Below are 16,547 nucleotides of genomic sequence, written 5' to 3'. Positions count from 1 at the left end.
AGAATAATCTTTGATATATTTATTTTTATATTGAAATTTTTAGGGTTTGTTTCTAGATTTGGGAACACTGGGTCAAAAGGTAAGGGCACTAGAATTACTAATAAAAACCTATATAAAAAGACTTAAAAACAGTATAGGTAATAATAAAATTCTAAAGATTGCTCAGGTGATTCCTATAGGAAGGAAAGATAAAGAACAAAACAGTAAAATGGCAGATATAAGTCTATTGAATCAATATTAACTTTAAGTGTTTTAAAATAAATCACTGTATATATAATAATTTCCTAGATTATAGGCAAACTTACATTCTAATAATCTGAATATAAATGCCAAAATTCTTTGTGACAGCCATATAGGCTGTGAAAGCCTTTCAAATGAACTGTAATTAAAATACGAAGATTGAATATCCATTAAAAGTCATTTCCCAAGCCAGGAAAGAAAGCATTTCAAAAAGAATTAGGAAATTCAAGTATAATATATAATTTTTCCCTTTGTGTTGGGGTCAGGTCCATATGCCTAACCACATTCCACATCCCTTAACTGCATACAATTATTTCTCTGCTTTCTTAGAACTCCTCAAACAGTTTACCAATGTTAATAACTCTTCCAAGTGGGAATACAAGAAGAGGATGTAAAAGAAACTAAGAGTAACTGCATGATTGTATTATTCTGAAAGTTAAAAGCTGGTTTGTTCTGGAGTCTTCCTATACCAACAGATCCTATTCTCAATAACTTGTAAAAAGAGTTCTGCAGCTGCCCAGGGCACAAGGATAGTGCCACTCTTGAGCCCTGGTGTGCACATTTTCCCTATGCCAGCAGCTAATCTGGTGGTAGATTAAAATTTGCTAGCCACCTGATCTCTTTACCATAGTAACTGCTGCCCCCAAACGGGTAAAGTTTTTAGAAAGAACATCCTTAATGTTACTATATCAATGTACCCAGTTTATAAATAATTGTATCCCAGAAGTGTATGCTAAATGAACAGTAATTTTCCTCATGAAAATCCCTGAAAATCTATTTAAGCAAAATAGCATTTAATACTATTTGTTTTCTATGAAAATTGTAACAACTATCAGTAGCTAAAGAATTCAAAGAACTCAAATTAACTTCAATACTGGTCCTTGAAGAGAAGTAGTATTACTTTGAGCTGTACTTCTCTAATTGCACCAAGGCACAGATGGCACTACAGAAAACTCATAGGGGTACCACACGCTCTTTGACATTTTCAAGTGACATTTTGTCAGACCTTGCACAAATGCTGTTAACTTATTTGGACCTATTTAATAAATGGCACTACTAATGCATTTCTTTTGACCTTGAGATGCCGTGAACCCAGAAAGTCTGGGAATCTCTGCATTAGAAGAGAATGGAGACAGAAATAGCCATGGAATCTATTGGTAATTTCTGAAAATTCTGAATAACCGCAGGGGCTGATGCCATTTGCTCTTATATCAAAGCTAAATTCATCTTTGAAGTTATGGTTCATTTAAATACTTGTAATTTGTATGTTTTCTATGTATGTTATACTTTAATTGAAAAAAGTATGAAAAGTCACAGCTTTCCTTTTTCTCAAATCAGGTACATGGTATTACTCATAAGTATCAGAATTTTTTTTTTTAAAAGGCCTTTTGGAAACTCATAAACTGAATAAGAAAATAAAGAGGCATTAAGGCATTTTATTAAATATGACAAGGAATAAAAAAATTAAGGAAATCTATGTGAGCTATATGAAGCAAATTTAAATGATAAAACAAGATGAGGATCTGAGAAAGATATGGCAAGGCTGAGCAGAAGCAGATTGACAGATAGGACCGGTCAAGACATGGAAGAAAGGCTTATGATGGGCAACAATCCAGATATCAAGGCACATGAACAGTCAGAAGTGCTTTGCCTACATCCTCCACCAAAATAGATGTATTAGCTTTAATTATGATTTTTCTCACCTGGATTTGATTTCCAGAACTGCAGTTATTTCTTGTTTGGAAGCCTGTACTTGATATAAAAGCTTAACAATATAGTTAAAGTGCTCTGGGTCAAGCATCATTCCAGCTTCAACAAGCTGTAGAAGAGGAAAAGAAGTAGTCATAAGATTGTGAAAGAACTGGGAAGCCAATATGAGTGAAACAATGAAGAGACTAACAGAAGAAGTGAAATGTGGAGACAAGTGGAATTAAAAGTCATTTAAAAAACTTGAAAGGTGTTTTCTTTAAACATTTCAGAACCACAGAAGATACCCTTAGAATTTAAAGCAAAAGTGAGAATATAAAAAATGAATTTTCTTCCTGTTCTCCAAGTCATTTTAGCCATTTATCAACCTCTACCTCTTATTTGCTACTTGATCCTTTAGTGTAGCACTAGTGTTCGTACATCATTCCTAGCTGTACCTTCTTGAGAAATATTCTTCCCGAGCCTCATTTAGGGCCTCAGCCACAGGAGGAAAAAAAAAATACCCCATGTGACTCCAATGTTCAGGTGACATAACAGTAAAAAAGATCAGGTGAAAACTCAGGGAGCATGTAATATAGTATTTGACTAAAAAAAGAATTTTAACATTTTTTCATTCACGTATGCCTCATTTCCTATCTTCCTTATGTACTCCAGGCTCTCATGGACTGAACTGAAAGGAGAACTCCTGCTGGTCTGTGTTTACTGATGATGCAGCACCTTTTGATAAGATGGACAGGGCCAATTACAAACAAGCCTGGCAAAGAACAAATTTGTTACCTGGTTACCAATACACTTTAAAAAATATGCCCTTTAATACTGCTCTAAAACCAGGGTGAATATAAATTGTTTTTTTTTTTAAACATTTACTTTTTAGTTATGTTTGAACCAATACCTTTATTTATTTATTTTTATGTGGTGCTGAGGATTTAACCCAGGGCCTCTCATATGCTAGGTGAGGTTTCTACCACTGAGCCACAACCCCAGCTCATAAATTGTTTCTTGGTAAGTCAGGAACCCAAAGCAGTACAAAAAAAGCTCTTCATTTCTCTCTTCTCCATGGTAGTCATGTTAATGAGATAGGGGTATTGTGCACTGCTAGAGTGATAAGGTAATGATAATGGAAAAGCATCTCTTCCATTAATTTTATGGCTTTATCACTGAACCCTGAAAGTCTCAACAGGGAAGTTGGAACTAGCATTAAACAACTTTTAGAAATGATGGCTCCATGTTAAACATGCAAAAATGGAATGTCATTGTCCTTGTTAAATACTTTCAGTAAGGCCAATTTTATTTGGACAATAATGGGGATACATTTTGCAGAAAGCCAAGTTATTCAGTACCAGAGTTTGTGAGGTCCTTAATGAGGTTTTCTATAATTACTACAGAGGATAAGCAATTTTTGATTTGAAAAATATCCACTCAAGTAATTCTTTCAAATTTTGTAATGGGGTATAAAAGATATTTACTCAACAACCAGTCTTTATTAAAAAAAAAAAAGTATTCACTCAAATATTTATTAGTTATTCTGAAGTGGATGGATAAGTAGCACTAAAAAATGTTAGGACATAGACAAAAGTTATAATTTTTATATTTTTATGAGAACCATAAAAATTCCTATTTCACTTTTTGTTTAGGGCCAGATTTAATTCTTAGCTACTGTATTTCTATTTTGGTCACAATGTTTTATTTTACATACAAATTTAGTTATAAATGACCTCAAATGTTTCAGAGAAAGAATTTTCTTTAACTATACTTAAAGAGTAGAAATGAAGATTTTATAAATCAGCAGTCACTTGGTGTGCTTGAAATATTTGAGGGGAAGCCTTGTCACCCGCTGGAGTCTGTTTATAAACTATTTTAGGAGAAAAAGAACATTTCTGAAAGCAGAATTCTTTGGCATGAAGAAAATGAATAAGAGGCAGATCAAGGGTATATGTGGAAGTAAGCATTTTCTTGGTTATTCACTATTAGAGAATAAAGAAAATAAAAGTCATACCTTGCAAAAGATATCAACTAAAGCAGGTACAGCAGTCCTTAATTTCATAGTTGCCACATACTCAAATATTTTTAGTAATACTTTCAGAGCAGGCTGGATAAAAAAAATTACATTCATTTTTATATTGTCTTTCAGCACACCTTCAGTTTCTCAAATTCTTTTATGCTAAAAAAACACAAGTTTTTTTCTAGGGAATATTAAAAAAAACATTTAACTTCTAATTTCAAACAACAAAGCAATTAGAATATTAAAATATATAGTTTCAAGTTACTTACCAGCATTTTAATCATTATGCTGAGGTTTACTACCTGAAACACTTCTTTCAGTAAACAATGTTTGAGTAAAGAAATTAGAAGATCATTCAGCACTTGTAAATCAAAATGTATACCTGGAGGAAACTTTCTGTAGTATTCCATAAATATGTTTACTGAAAGTGAGAAAAATATAGTCATCTATTGCTTTTAAGATATCCAGTTTTTCTAAATCAGATAATCTCTCCATACTTAAAGTAGTATGTCAATTTCTTTGAAAAGCATAGTTTTAGTATCAGAAACATCTGATGAAAATTAAGTTAAAATGGCATGTTCAGTAATGAAGGCAACCAAGCATGTTCAGCATTAGATTGAGCACTAACTCATGTATTATTCACAAGTAAGTCTAAACTGCCAAATATATCATGGTGTCAATATAAACTCCCGGGGAGTTGAGCTTCCAGGGATTCTTAAGTCTTTTATCTGGCCTGGATAGGAAACTGTATAATTATAAGAAATTGTATAATTTGGTGATGGGTGAAGACTATTTTTGACACATACCCATTCTGGTTGTTTCAATCCCAATAATATTAACCCTGGTGATGTTTCTGATTCCAGCTTATTGTCAGTTTTTAGTAAATTGTCCATAATCATAATCATTAATTTCCTTTGAGAAAGTAGTCCCTTTATATTCATCCAATTCCATAATCTATTTTCTATACAATGCAAACTATTTGTAATTTGTTCCCATTAATTTTACTAAAATTAACTGGGATAACTGCATTGTTCACTTTTTCCCCCATTCCAAAATTCCCAGGTCAAAATCTGTATATGTTAGTTAGTGCTTTAGTAAAAATTACTTTTGGCTTTATATTTGTGTTAGTTATTCCTAGCAGAAATACTTATTAGCTGAATTACAAAGTCTAGCTAATGACAAAATTCAGTAGCACAGTTAATTTTTAACAACCTTAATATGTGCAATAATACTCAATTTTGTTTTAAAGGTGCTTTACATACAATTGTTTTTCCTGGGCACATACAAGATAAATTCTTGCTACTTATAAAAATAGATCAACTGATAATATGGGAAATTCAGAGTGTTAACTATATTTCATTAATTATAAACTGGTATTGTAGATGTTTTAAAAAAGTGTCATTGGAAAGAATCTAGATTAGACAGTGTTTATATTGTCTGCTAATTGCCATTTAACCCTTCTGTCATTGTTAAGAATTTTTTAAAAATAAGTTTTAATAGAATTTCTCTTTTTAAAGTGATCATCCCTGTGAAACTATTGGGTAGAAAAGTTGGACATTTTATGGCTTTTGATATGAACTTCTACAATGCTTTTAAAAATGTTTAGTCAATTCAGTATATTACTTGATCAATGATTTATCGGAACTGGGTACTTATACTCCTTTTTTGATTGAGGGTACAATTTATAGTATCAGTAACTGCTGGATATTCCTTTCCAAAGCTGTTTTCTCACAAGATAAAAGAGTTTATGCCTTTGTAAACAGCTGACTGAAATTTCATTCTAATCTGAATACTTTTGCATATTATTGATAAATCTAGTTTCGGTTTAAATTTATGATAAAGTTCATCTTTTGTACTTCCTTTGACTACTATAAATCACAGAGATTACCCAAGATGGATCAAAATAACTTAATTTTTCTAATTACTATTATGTTGATTCATTTTAGCTTATGCTAAACAATTGTAATCTTTCAAAAATTTTTAGCCCAAAACTTTTGGATAGAAAGTTTTATATAGAAATTCAAATATAAAGCATAAAAGAGAACCTGTAACTCCATTCCTAGGTATATACTCCAAAGAACTAAAAGCAGAGACTCAAAACAGATATTTGTACTTTCAGGCTCACAGCAACATTACTCTGCATAGCCAAAAGACAGAAACAACTCAAGTGTCCAATCCAAGTGTCCATCAACAGATGAACAGATAAGCAACAGATATTCATATAATGGAATAATATTCAGCCTTAAAAGAAAATCTGAAACATGTTATGTATAACATGGATGAACCCTGAAGACATTAAGTGAAATAAGCCAGTCACAAAAGAATATTGTATGACTCCACTTATATGAAGTACCTAGAATAGGCAAATTCACAGAAACAGAAAGCAGAGTAGGGTTGCTAGGGATTTGCAGTGGGTAGGAGCAACAGAGAATTACTATTTAATAGGTAGTTTCTGTTTGGAATGATGAAAAAGTTCTAGAAATTGATAGTAGTGAAGGTTATACAACATTGTGAATGTACTTAATTAATGCTTGTGAACTATATACTTAAAAATGCTTGTTATTTTTTTATTTGTTTTTGGCACTGGGATGGAACCCAGGGTCTTGTGCATGCTAGGCAAAAGCTTTACCACTGAGCTACATCCCCAGCCCTGCTACCTCCCCTCCCCATGAGTAAGCACACACTCACACAAAGACTGAAAATACTGCACATTAAAAGGCTAAAACGATGTGACAACTAAATGAATACCCATCCTAAACTCTGTGTCCTAGACTGAGGAAAAAAATTGCTAAAAAGGACGTTGAGTCAAATGACAAACAGATAAAACTATTGTGCCCATGTTAAGTTTATGGACATGGACAAGTGTACCAAGGTTATATGAAAGGATATTGTATTTTTAGGCAATATGCATTGAAGTACTTAGTGGTAAAGTGCCATGATAAATGCAACTTACCTTCAAGTAGTGGGTTGTATCTCTCACACACACACACACACACACACACACACACACACACGGGGCTGGGGGACAGAACAAGTACAATGACAAAGTAAGTTCTGAAACAAGGACCCACAGTTCAATGATGGGAGGAAGTCCCATCACTGAATTATTTCCCTTTATACATCAAAATGGTCCCCAAGGCCTTGCTTGACAGCCTGAGCAGCTAGGTCAATGACTTACATGAATGGTATTCAGAGTTTCTTTCTAGGCTGCTATCCAGGTATCTTATCATTTATTAAATAAATCTTTTCCGAAATCCTATGGTCTTTCTATACACTAAACTCTCCCCTTTATATATAACATCAGGTCTAAGCTATCTACTCCATTGATCTAAGCTTCTAATAATAAAGAATATCCACAGGTTCTTGACAACTTCCTATATTAATTTATTCTTTGCTATAGGCCCTTATTGTTTTCTGAATTCACTGTTCTAAAACTAAGTTCAGATATTTCTCCTGTGGCCATAGTGCATCTTCATACAAAACTTCATTTGGGGGAGTTTTACATCTTTTTCATGTCACCCTCTTTTTTTCCCTTTCTCATGTTATAGAATAATTTCTGAAATTTCAGAATTCATCCACATCTAACCCCATGTAGCTTGTCTTTGGCTATTATATCCCTCAGATAAGTATATTCCCATAATGACTATATTCTCATACAGAGTTTTATGTATGTCTTTGTTACTTATGTCTGTTAAATGCTTTCTCTAACCCTGGAGAAATGATAATGGCAGCAAAATAAAATAAGCTTCTCAGACTGTTTCAGCTGTAGGAAATTTCAAGTAGATGAATATGAAGCTGCAGTACACTATTATCACCATACTATGTGGCTTTAGTTGCTGTATCAGGTGACAAATATAAATAGAGTATGGTCCCTGTCCTCTTGGATCTCACGGTTTAGTACAGGGAGATGGAGGCCCAAGGTGGGATGGGACTGTGGAATCAGACAAGGCTTAATAGGGGAAGTAATCCTGTTTATTATGACTAAGTTTGAAAGCTAACTAACTAAGTCTTTGCCATGGGGAAAGGGTATAGAAGGAGAGGCATCCTTAGCAGATGTAATTCAGTGCTGCCACTGCTCTAACACAGCCTGTCATGCTTAGAAAACTGCACAAAGTTCACTAGGGATAGTGAACTGATAAGAAAGGGAAGTGTAAAAAGAGAAGGATAAAGAGGGAAGATTCAGGTTCTGAAGAATCCCTTTAGACTGGTATTGTTAATTAGCCTTTAAACCTTTTTTTTCTACCTTACATCTGTAAATAAAAGTTATGAAAATATTAGTACAAGCTGGGCATGGTGGCACATGCCTGTAATCCTAGTGACATGGGACACTAAAGCAGGTGGATTGCAAATTTGAGGTCAGCCTGGACAACTTAGCAAGATGCTGCCCAAAGACAGAAAAGAAGAGCTTGAGATGTAGCTCAGTGGTAAAATTCTCCTGGGTTCGATCCCTAGTACTACTGAAAACAAATATTAGTAGATAGGGGAGTTATGGTGTTAGGTGGATTATAATTTTTTAAATCAAAATACCATACTTACTTTTAATCCTTTCTAAGGCCAGTAGAGCCACTCTTAGTATGAAAACTGGATATTTTACCTTAGTATTAAAAGTTTATTTTCAAACTATAAGATACAACAGCACAATGTGTGAAACACCCATATTAATAAATTTCTGACCATATTAATAAATTTCATCTGACTCCTACCTGCACGTTGTAGCAAACACAGCTCATTGATACTTATATATTTCCTAAATACATCCATGCAAACCTGCAAATGTTACAAAAATGTAGAATTACCTTTCTATATTTCATAAGAACTATAAAATTTCAATTCTGTTTGCTTATTTCAAAATTTTTAAGTGAGCTTAAAGCACTGAAATAAAGAAGGTGCTATTTAGTCAACTTATAGTTTGAAATGTATATTGAATTGATTTCAAAATCCTTATTTAGTATGTAAAAAATAACCATTTACAGGTGTAAGGATAAATATAGTGACTGATTATTAGAACAAAAAGCCTAGAAAGAGACCCATTCATACATACATCATCAGCTGACTTATGACATGGCAACACTGGATTACAGTAGAGAAAGGACAGTCTTTAATAATTGGTACCACATCACCTGAAAATGCACCTGGGAAAAGTATCTCAACTCCTATACCAAACAAAAATGAAAAAGATTAAAAAAAAAAAACAAAAAAGAAATAAACAACAACAACAAAAATATAACAACGTAAGAACACTTTTTTTGGGGGGGGGGGTACTGGGGTACTTAACCACTGAGCCACATCCCCAGACCTTTTTTTGTATTTTATTTAGAGACGGGGTCTTGCCAAGTTGCTTAGAGCCTCATTAAGTTGCTGAGGTTGGCTTTGAACTCTCGATCCTCCTGCCTCAGCCTCCCAAGACACTGGGATTATAGTTGAGTGCCACAGCGCCCAGCTAGGAGCACATCTTTATGATCTTGGCAAAGATGTCTTCAACAGGTTATAAGAAGTTAACACTATGAAAGAAAATAACTGACAAATTAGACTAAAGATATCTGCAATTTGACAAAAGAACCTATATCCAGAGTTCTTGTAGATTGATAAGAAACAAACTTCATAAGATATAGGCAAAATATTTGGGTACTTCCAAAGAGTATATCCCAATGTCCAAAAACATTTTGAAAGATGCTCACTTCATTGATCATCAGGGAGGGCATCAGTCATTACCCATTCACCAAGATGGCTAAGATTTAAAGGTTGATCATACTAAGAATTGAAAGAATATGATACAACCAGAACTGATAATGCTGGCGAGAGTAATTTGATACAACCACTTTAGAAACCTGTTCAGCAACTAAGACTGAATATTTGAAGACCTATAACTCAGCAGTTTCAGTTTTACTTATAACCCATCAGTGTATATATATGTTCACCAAAAACCATGCAGAATATTGATAGCATCACTACTATAATACCCAAATCTGGAAACCACCCAACTGCCCATCAACATTGATATTTTATCCACAAAACTGATGTTCACACAATGAAATATTTACTATATAGTAAAGAAAAAGAAACCCCTACAGTTAACTAAAAATATAGAGGTATCTCAAAAACTTAAAGCAAAAGGAGGCAATCCAGGCACGGTAGTGCACACTTGTAAACCCAAAGTACTCGGAAAGCAGAGGCAGAATTGCTTGAGCCCAGGAGTTCAAGGTCAATACCTGGGCAAAATAGCAAGACCCCATCTCTTAAAAAGAGAAGATTTAAAAACCAAAGCCAGACATAAAATATAAATCAAGTTTTATTTATATAAAAAAACACAAAAATAGGCAAAGCTCACCTATGCTATCAGAAGAGAATAAAAATCTAAACTAAAATATATGACACATTAGTTAGTAACACAATTTCTACTTCAAAGACTTTATGCATTACCTTTTCATTCCCTTGTTCAGGCACATGAGCAAACTTGCATTGCAATCTCTCACAGCCACGTAATGTATTAAAATGAAACTTGCAATATCTATGGGGTATCATCAACCCTAAGGGCTTCTGGAACACCTAGAAAATTAGAAAAATTCCCTTTCTGTATTAACTGTAAAACAAAGTAAAGTGAAAAAGTATTTGAAGTAACAAAAATACACACATTTTTTGTGCTGGGGCTTAAACACAAGCCCTCATACATGCTACCCTGAGCTTATACTCCCAGTTCCTAAAACAGAAATATTATATACCCCAAACAGTATCAAGATAAGCTGTTTGCTAATTTGCTAAGGAAATATAGAACTCTAAACAATTTACATTCTTAAGAACACTGAAAAACCAATTTAAGAGTTATATATATGAATTGAAATCAGTTTTCCTTAGTGTACAATACTCAAATAAATAAATAAAATGATAGGGGAACCAGGCATGGTGGCACACACCTGTATCCCAGAGGCTCGGGAGGCTGAGACAGGAGGATTACGAATGTAAAGGCAGTCTCAGCAATGGCAAGGGCCTAAGCAACTCAGTGAGACCTAATTTCTAAAATATAAAATAGTTTTTGGCGGACACAACATCTTTGTTGGTATGTGGTGCTGAGGATCGAACCCGGGCCGCACGCATGCCAGGCGAGTGCGCTACCACTTCTAAAATATAAAATAGGGCTGAAGATGTGGCTTTGTGGTTGATCATCCCCCCCACCCCCGGCCGCCCCAAGTTCAATCCCCAGTTTCCTCCCATTCCACACCCCCCTCAAAAAAAGGGGGAGGGGGAAAAAGACAGGTTCAAAGTATGGGTTATAACTTAGAAAATTACTGGTTTTTCAAAAGTGGAAGACTTACCCCTACATTTTTATCCCTTTTAAATATTTCACAAGTATCAGGATTCTGCAGCCTTAGGACAGAATGTTTTCCTGGAAATCTGAAATCTAGAAATGATTTAGAATGTCATCATACACTAATATGTTACTATGAGTTCCCTTTATAACAATGGGGTAGATCAGCACTGCTATTTGCTTTAAAGTTTCACTTTGGAATATTCATGTACAATTTACAGACTATGCTGCCAGGTGTATCACTATGAAATACAGAATGATTTAGATCTTAGTTCCCTTAAGCATTTCTAGACCCATATTTTAAATTATAGATTTACAATATGCTGCAGATAAGTTTCTTAAAAGCCTTTATAAGTCTTTCTAAAGGAGAATACTGTCAAACCAGGTGCTGTGGCTCAACTGGGTTCATGCCAAATTTACATACTATAAAGCCCTAATCTCCATGAGACATTTGGAGATAGGGCCTCTATAAAAGCAATTAAAGTAAATTAAATCACCGAGGGTAGAAGAGTGGGGGTCCTTACAAGAACAAAGAGCTCTCACTTTCTCTCCTTGCACACACTCAGAGAAGGATATGTGGTCTTAGCAAGAAAGCAACCTTCTGCAAGCCAGAAAGTTCTACCAGAAAGTAAACCAGCACCTGGTTTGACAGTATTCTTTCTTTAGAAAGATTTATAAAGGCTTTTAAGAAACTTATTTGCAGCATATAGTAAGTCTATAATTTTAAATATGAGTCTAGAAACTTCTTAACTCAAGATCTAAATCATTCTGTATAGAACCCTACTTTTGGACTTCCAGCCTTCCAGAATTATAAGAAATACATTTCAATTGTTTAAGCTACCATTCTGGTATTTTGTTATGGTGTTCCCAAGCTGACCATTTTATCAGACATCATATGCCATAATGGAGGTATTTTAAAGTGGAAAATAGGACATTTTAAAACATTCTTTTCTAAGGATAAAAGAAAAACTTAGTTTTTTAAACTTCAGTAGCATCCAGATATAATCTGGAACAAGATGAAGTTTTGCTGAATAGTTTTGCAGTAATTTGTATTATGAAAACTGAAAGATTTTGAAATAAAACACATGACTACTGCAAGCTTTATGCTATATAGCCCACAATAACTAGGCAGCCTGAAGGAAGCACTGGGAAAGTCTTTAGAAGAGTTGGGTGTGGGCTACAAAGTAATTTGATAGTTTCTAGATTCATCTTCAGGGGAGCTTGTTCCTAGCATTATGAATTGTCAGGAAAAAAAAACTTGACAAATGATAACAATTAAAATATGAATATTTTAGGTATTTCGTGAATTTACTCTTACTACAGTATCAAATACAGATATTTCAGAAACTGTCTTATCAAAGTACTAAATAAAAGGTACATAAGTTTAATCTTAACATATTCCATACTTGTTCCTATTATGTCTATTTTCAGTGGAAATGTCTCCCTATTATCAAAAGCCAACCGGATTTTATTTAAAAAATAAATATTACCATTCACCCAGGGCTTCGGTATTATGTCGTCTTGACCACCCAGATTCAAAGGAGGCAATGATAAGCACAGAGGTTTGCTGCCCAGTGCTGCTAATTGACATTCAGCAGTCATTATCTCTGCATTTCTAGATTCTGTGCTGTATAAGCAGAAAGATCGGAAAATTTTTAAGAGAATTCAGTAAACAAACACCTTTTGCTATGTACATGCTATATATTATGCTGCATATATACACTACATATTTTTCAATATTTTCCTTTTTTTGTGGTGCTAGGGCTTGAACCAGGGCCTTGTGCTATTTCAATATTTTCTTTTTAAATATTTATTTTCTAGGTGGACACAACATCTTTTATTTTTATGTGATGCTGAGTATTGAACCCAGTGCCTCTTGCATGGTATGCAAGCGCTCTACCTCTGAGCCACAATCCCAGCCCTCAATATTTTCAATATAATGTTCCTGACCTAACAGAAAACCAATACTTATTAAATTGTTGAGGCAGGTGTAGAAATGGGGTGGTATGGTTAAAACCAGAGGAAAAATTTTGAGAGGGAATTTTGCTATGTTGCTCTTACTTCATTCTCCTAACTGGGACTATATCACTTTGTGGTTGGCTCAAAATATTTTTGATCATGCCAGACAAAAGGTTTGAGAAGGAACTAGGTTAGCACTCTAATCCAGAAAGGGCATCCAATTATTCTACTGATAATGCAATGAAATGAGCTGTAGAAGTTCTCCCTTACTCAAGGTTTTGCTCTCCATGGTTTCAGTTGTCTGTGGTCAACTGTGGTCTGAAAACATTTACAGTAGTCCTCCACCAGTGGTAAAGCGCCTGCCTGTCAACTGTGGTCTGAAAATATTAAATGAAAAATTCCAGAAAAAAAATTCACATTTTACATTGCACACTGTTCCTAAGTGTGACAAAATCTTGCCCTGTCCCTTTCTGTCTTGCCTGATATTTAACTCATCCCTTTGTCCAGTGTGTCCAAAGAGCATATGCTACCCACCCATTAGTCACTCAGTAGACACATCTTGTATCAGAACAACTTTGGCAATACTGCTTGTAATCAAGTACCCCTTACACAGTAACCTAATGCCATTTGTATCACAACACCACCACTATTCACTTTTGATCTCTTTAGAGACATTGTATAATCTCACATCATAAGAAGGGCAAGTACAGTGTAGCAGCTGTATTCATTCATGCACTTTTTATTATAATATATTGCTATTATCTATATATATATTGCTATTATTGATAATATATTGCTATTATTTACAGCTTTTAACTCTTGGTATATCATTGGTTACTGTTAATCTCTTCCTGTGCCCAATTTAAAACTAAACTTAATCATAGGTATCTACAGGAAAAAGTATGCTACATACAAGGGCTTGGTAATACCACAGTTTCAGCCATCCACTGGGGGTCTCGAAATATATCCAAGGACAAAGGTGGAGGACTACTGTAAATTATTTGAGGTGACTGCTCTAAATTATTTTTTAAATAATTTTTTTTTAGTTATAGTTGGACACAATACATTTCACTTTTTTTATATGGTGCTGAGGATCGAAACCAGGATCTCGAACGTATGAGGTGAGCACTAAATTATTTTTTAAGATAAGTATATATAATAAATCTAGATACATCTGAGGGCTTCTTCTGAAGAGGCATTAAAAATGTTATTGTTCCAGGTTTGCTAATTTAAAAGCTTTAAATGTACTTTAATGAATGACATTCTATACAACCAATTTTATAAAAAATTTAATCTGGGGACTAAGGCTGTAGCTCAGAGGTAAAACGCCTGCCTCACATGTGTGAGGCACTGGGTTCGATCCTCAGCACCACATAAAGATACTGTGTGTTCATCTACAACTAAAAAAATATTTTTTAAAAAAACTAATCTGGAGGCTACTTATCTACAAAATTAGGTTAGGAGGACTAGTAGATACAGATCAATTTGCTTTTTAGGAGAAAGACCTCAACATTTAGATACTATAGTATTTTAACTTTAAAAACAATTATAATAAGCTTTAACAGCAGAGGTTTTCTGAGACAGAGGTGTAAAAAACAGAAGTGGGGCTAGTTTATCCTTGTTTGAAATGTAGTAGCACTGACAGTTTAAAAATTTCTCAAAAAATAAAGATTCACTTCTCTCCCGAACTGCAGATGTCAATAATAAGTTAATCAACATTCCCCAACCCCAAACAAAAAGTGGTGACATACAACAAATTATGAACTATTATAGATGGAAGAGATCTAGAAAACCCTTTTATTTTTGACTGGGTAACTGAAGTCCAGGGTGATGTGATTTGTCCAATGTTACACTGCTGAACACTATGGTAGAGCCAAATTTATGATAAACCTTTATAGATTATAATACCACCTAGTAAGCAAAATCCTTCCATCAGGAAAATAAAGTTAGCCTTCTTACTTTTCCCCTTTAAGATTTCCAAATGGTCACAAACCATGTTGGACTTCAACACACACCTAATTATTACCTACCCTTGCCCTTAACACAGTAGTTCTCAAACTTCCACACATTAGATGAGTGCCTGTGGCATACAGATTGTTGGGTCCCATCCTTAAGAGTTTCTTTCTGGTTTATTGTTTTGTGTGGATCCCAATAATTCTATTTCTGACAAGTTCCCACAAGATGCTGCTAGGCCAAGAATCACTTTGAAAACCACTGCCTGAACATAAAAGGAGTTGAATACGTTCATCCTGACATGGAAGGGCCTTACCTCTGCAGCAAATGAGGGTGCAGAATGGATTAAATGATTGCTAAGTGGGGGGGTCCTCCAACTCTAAATTTGGTAGTTTTATGTGTTCCAGTCAGCGTGCTTTTAACTCTCAGTACTAATCCCTGCACCCACATAAAAATATTTGCAAAATACAATGTTCTTTTGATTTCAGCCATTCTTAACTTCATGGAAGTCATATATACATCCTTTCTTCTTTTATTTTATCACCACTTATCTTTCTCAAAAATATTTTAATGACTCAAAACAATTTACTGACAGTTTTAAAGTAACTTACAATATCCTTTATATCTGGGTACATCTGACTCATTAATTAAATCATACGTATGTATGGCTTATGGCACAATTGCTCAAGTATATATAACAGAATAAAAATACTCAAAATACCAATTAGATGGGTGACCATTTTAAAGTTGTATTAGAAATGGTAAAGCCGGGCATGGTGGCACATGCTTATAATTCCAGTGGCTGGGGAGGCCGAGGTAGGAAGATAATGAGTTCAAAGCCAGCCTTAGCAACTTACCGAGGCCCCAGGCAACTCAGCAAGACTGTCTCTAAATAAAAAATACAAAAAAGAGCTAGGGATGTGGCTCAGTGGTTAAGCACCCCTGGGTTCAATCCCCAGGACCAGAAACCATTAACAACAACAACAAAGAATTGTTACAGACCTTTTACAAGCTTCGTAAGTACTTTCTTTTTCTTCTTTGTTAGTCGCCTTATCTGAAACTCTACACTATGAAGAGATTATGGTTAGACAAGAAGTGAGTATCTATATATTAAACTATGATGTTTACCATATTAGAATGTATTATAGGTTAAACAATTAGATTATGGTTGATCATAAAAACAATTCTACAGAATTACTGAATATTCACTTAATTTCTACTATCAAAGAGAAAAATATATGTCATTATTTCAAGTTATTATGAACATTGAAAGTTGCGCTTTTTCCCCTTCCTCCCCCTCCCCACCCCAACTTTTTTTTTTTTTTTTTAGAGAGTGAGAGGAGAGAGAGGAGAGAGAGAGAATTTTTAATATTTATTTTTTAG

The 16,547-nt window shown here is 34.3% G+C and overlaps 1 protein-coding gene across 1 annotated transcript in view; it reads right to left on the bottom strand.

Annotated features, from left to right (window-relative positions):
* The window catches only part of Topaz1 (testis and ovary specific TOPAZ 1), a 65,226-nt gene that overhangs the window by 32,233 nt on the left and 16,446 nt on the right, over positions 1-16,547 (bottom strand). Inside the window, 8 exon segments of the mRNA XM_026408090.2 lie at positions 1,944-2,059; positions 3,944-4,036; positions 4,219-4,370; positions 8,653-8,716; positions 10,370-10,495; positions 11,260-11,345; positions 12,743-12,879; positions 16,167-16,231. Of these exon segments, the coding sequence (XP_026263875.2) occupies positions 1,944-2,059; positions 3,944-4,036; positions 4,219-4,370; positions 8,653-8,716; positions 10,370-10,495; positions 11,260-11,345; positions 12,743-12,879; positions 16,167-16,231 (839 nt within the window).

The sequence above is a fragment of the Urocitellus parryii genome, chromosome 3 (assembly GCF_045843805.1).
Source record: "Urocitellus parryii isolate mUroPar1 chromosome 3, mUroPar1.hap1, whole genome shotgun sequence".
Lineage (NCBI taxonomy): Eukaryota > Metazoa > Chordata > Mammalia > Rodentia > Sciuridae > Urocitellus > Urocitellus parryii.
Note: the sequence above shows the minus strand (reverse complement) of the source record. Positions and strands in the feature narration are given on the sequence as shown.